This window comes from Nansenia antarctica (genome assembly GCF_963989245.1).
Source record: "Nansenia antarctica genome assembly, chromosome: 5".
In the NCBI taxonomy this organism is placed as follows: Eukaryota; Metazoa; Chordata; class Actinopteri; order Argentiniformes; family Microstomatidae; genus Nansenia; species Nansenia antarctica.
Genome location: NC_137690.1, coordinates 29,028,467 through 29,031,313, shown reverse-complemented (window position 1 = coordinate 29,031,313; position 2,847 = coordinate 29,028,467). Strand labels below are relative to the sequence as shown.

General features: G+C 45.2%; 1 protein-coding gene across 1 annotated transcript; it reads left to right on the top strand.

The window, feature by feature from the left end:
• Window positions 1–290: 290 nt before the first annotated feature.
• tcima (transcriptional and immune response regulator a) lies at window positions 291–1,269 on the top strand. Its single transcript, XM_080532196.1, has one exon. The coding sequence runs from the start codon at window positions 391–393 to the stop codon at window positions 694–696; it is 306 nt and encodes a 101-aa protein (XP_080388322.1). The 5' UTR covers window positions 291–390; the 3' UTR covers window positions 697–1,269.
• The last annotated feature ends 1,578 nt before the right edge of the window (window positions 1,270–2,847 follow it).

Below are 2,847 nucleotides of genomic sequence, written 5' to 3'. Positions count from 1 at the left end.
CCATACATAGACATAGGCTACACAGATTTTGCACACAGATTGCATTATGCCTTTCATTACACCACACTGGGGTAAGCAGTTCAGCTCAGCTCAGCTCATACATAATTACTGTACCACCGCTTCATCTCGATATTGCAGCGTGGCTGTGCGCGCCACGGAGAGGGCGTTCCCTGCGGGAGTGTTGCGACCAGTGATGTCACTTCTGTTAGTGGATCCTGACAGCACGAGCCTCCCTAGCAGCCGCATAAATAGCGCAGGCAGCACTCTCCCTCTTCACTGCAATTCTCACCACTCAAGCGACCAAGTGCCCTCCTCCTACTACGAGCCCAGTCGAAGGAGTTGGTAGAGCAGCTTCGGAGACCACAACTGGTAGAAGAGAGAGGCACCATCATGTCAGCCTACGTAGTATCATCCGACTCTCGCCGTGTCAGCCCGTCGGTCCACGGGAACACGTTCGCCACCGCGCACCGCAAGAAGGCGGTGGCGAACATCTTCGAGAACGTCAACCAGGACTCGGTGATGAGGCTGTTCCAGAAGACGGGGGACATGAAAGCCGAGGAGAGGGTGCGAAGCATCTTCTCCTTCACCACGGACCCCCAGGAGACGGCCAAAGCCCTGATGGCGCTGAAGCAGCGGAAGAAGGACAAGTTCCTCCAGATCGCGGGGATGGTTCGACATCTGCTGAAGCTGCGTTGACCCTGTTTTCTCTCGGCTCTGCCAGAGCTGAAGTCTAGTGCACTTACAGAGCGGCCGGCTGGGCGGGTGATGCCGACCGGTCACCGGACAAGGAACGTCGTGGACGCGGATACAAGCCTCCGGCTTCGAAGGCAACACAGTGTGACCCATACCTGGACGATGCGCACCATGCCTGATGAAAGCACGGGTCGGTGTGGATACGACGTGCTGGAAGGAGAAAGAATCAATGGAAGGGAATAAAGAGGCCTTTGTCTTGAGACCCATCCAGGGAGACTGTCATTTGTTCTTTCTGACTATACATTCGTTTGAATGTGTGACTTTAAATTGCACCTTATAGGTGCATTCATTATGTGACAAGAGACTGGTGCCGAAGAAACTGCCTGAAAATACATGTGCTCCTGTGAAAACATGCCTTGTCTCTCTTATCAGTTTCACTTTGTGATACCTGCTATTAACTGTCTATATTAGTGGCCACTAATTTATTCGACACAACAATGTTATAGCACTATGGCACTAAGCATTTATGAAATGTCTTTTTTCAATTTCTTTAATAAATTATTTTGAACATTTAAAATATAACCTCTTTTGTCTTCATCTTCATTTCACATGACAACTACATCTTAGCCTGCTGTTTCTATGTCAGTAGCAACACAGGGAACATAATCATGATAGTCTCCATGATACAGGATAAAGTCTCCAATACAATACACATTACAATAAAATAGATTTCCAAAACATTGGTTATTTTGAATTGTACCATACTGTATCTTAACTTTAGATTCAAGTGAAGTTAATTGAATGCGTCTGTCATAGAATAACATAAGATGTAAACAGTTGTGTTGACCCAATAATATATTGACAATAAATATTGTCAATAATGGTAGTGATTGCCTTCACTGGAATTGAGGGTCAACACAACTGTTTACAATGACACATGTAATGGCAGATCTCTAAGCAAACAGTCTAAATATCAGTATTTACTATGATTCTCCATCTACATGGGAGTTCTTTTGTTCTCATTAATGTGTCATATTTCATAAACATTTAGGGAAGCCTGCCAACAGAGATATGATCTCTTGACATTTTGCCATCTAAAAACCCCATGATTATCAAGGTGTAATTATCATATGAAATTGAAATAGCAGAAGAGAATGAATAGTGGTTAAACAGAAATGGTTAAGTCATGTAATCTAGGACTATAATTTCTCCAAATAAACACAAATATCAGAGAGAGGAGTATTCCTTTGTCTCTCTCGCCCTCTCCCTGATGAAACAAGGGCATGTCAAGGGGGTAAAGTTACACATGGCTTGACGTAGATAATCTTCATCGGGTTTCCCCCTTTCATGCGGCTTTAGCAGACCGGTGCAAACCAGTTTGGCTGCGGAGGTTTGCTGCACAGCAGTGTTTGTGTAAGGTGTACCACACCATCCCTGCTCTGCAGATAGTCCTGTCTAAGTAGTATTACAGGGTTTAGGAATGTGCTATGGCGGTTACACTGCCTTTGTCCTTCATTAGATAGCACAGGAGACAAACTTTGTCTATTATTATTAATAAAATAAAAAAACACTAATACAATTTTTCTTTTAACTAATATTTTCAGCCCTTTCTATGGGGCGGTTTTACTACATGGTGCCTGTGATCTAGGCAGGTTTAGCTGGAGCAGGGGTGGATCAGTGTGTGGATGTCTGCTAATCTCATTGCTTTGATAGTCCCTCTGCCGGCTTGAACTAGTTCTGGAGGCTGCGATGCGTCATCTGACATCTGACTGTACCTGGCCTCTGCATGTGCCGTGGTGGCGCCTAGCTTAGCTAGCCCCGAGGGGGGGGATTTCACAGGTAAATATTCACCTGTGCCAAAGGCACGCTTACGACAGCTTCTCGTAAAAACACAAATCTCACGCTCTCACACGAAGACACAGACAGACACACACGCACAGACAGACACACACACACACACACACACACACACACACACACACACACTCTCACTATACACCTCATCATCCTTTCTCTTCTGTCTTCTTTGTCCATGCGAGACGCCGTTTTAACTTGTTAGCATCAAACAGCTCCTTGTTTCATAAGCACATTAGAGAAGAAACGGTGGCTTCTGTTGAAACAAAGCATCAACCCTAACCCTAAATGACTGTTTAG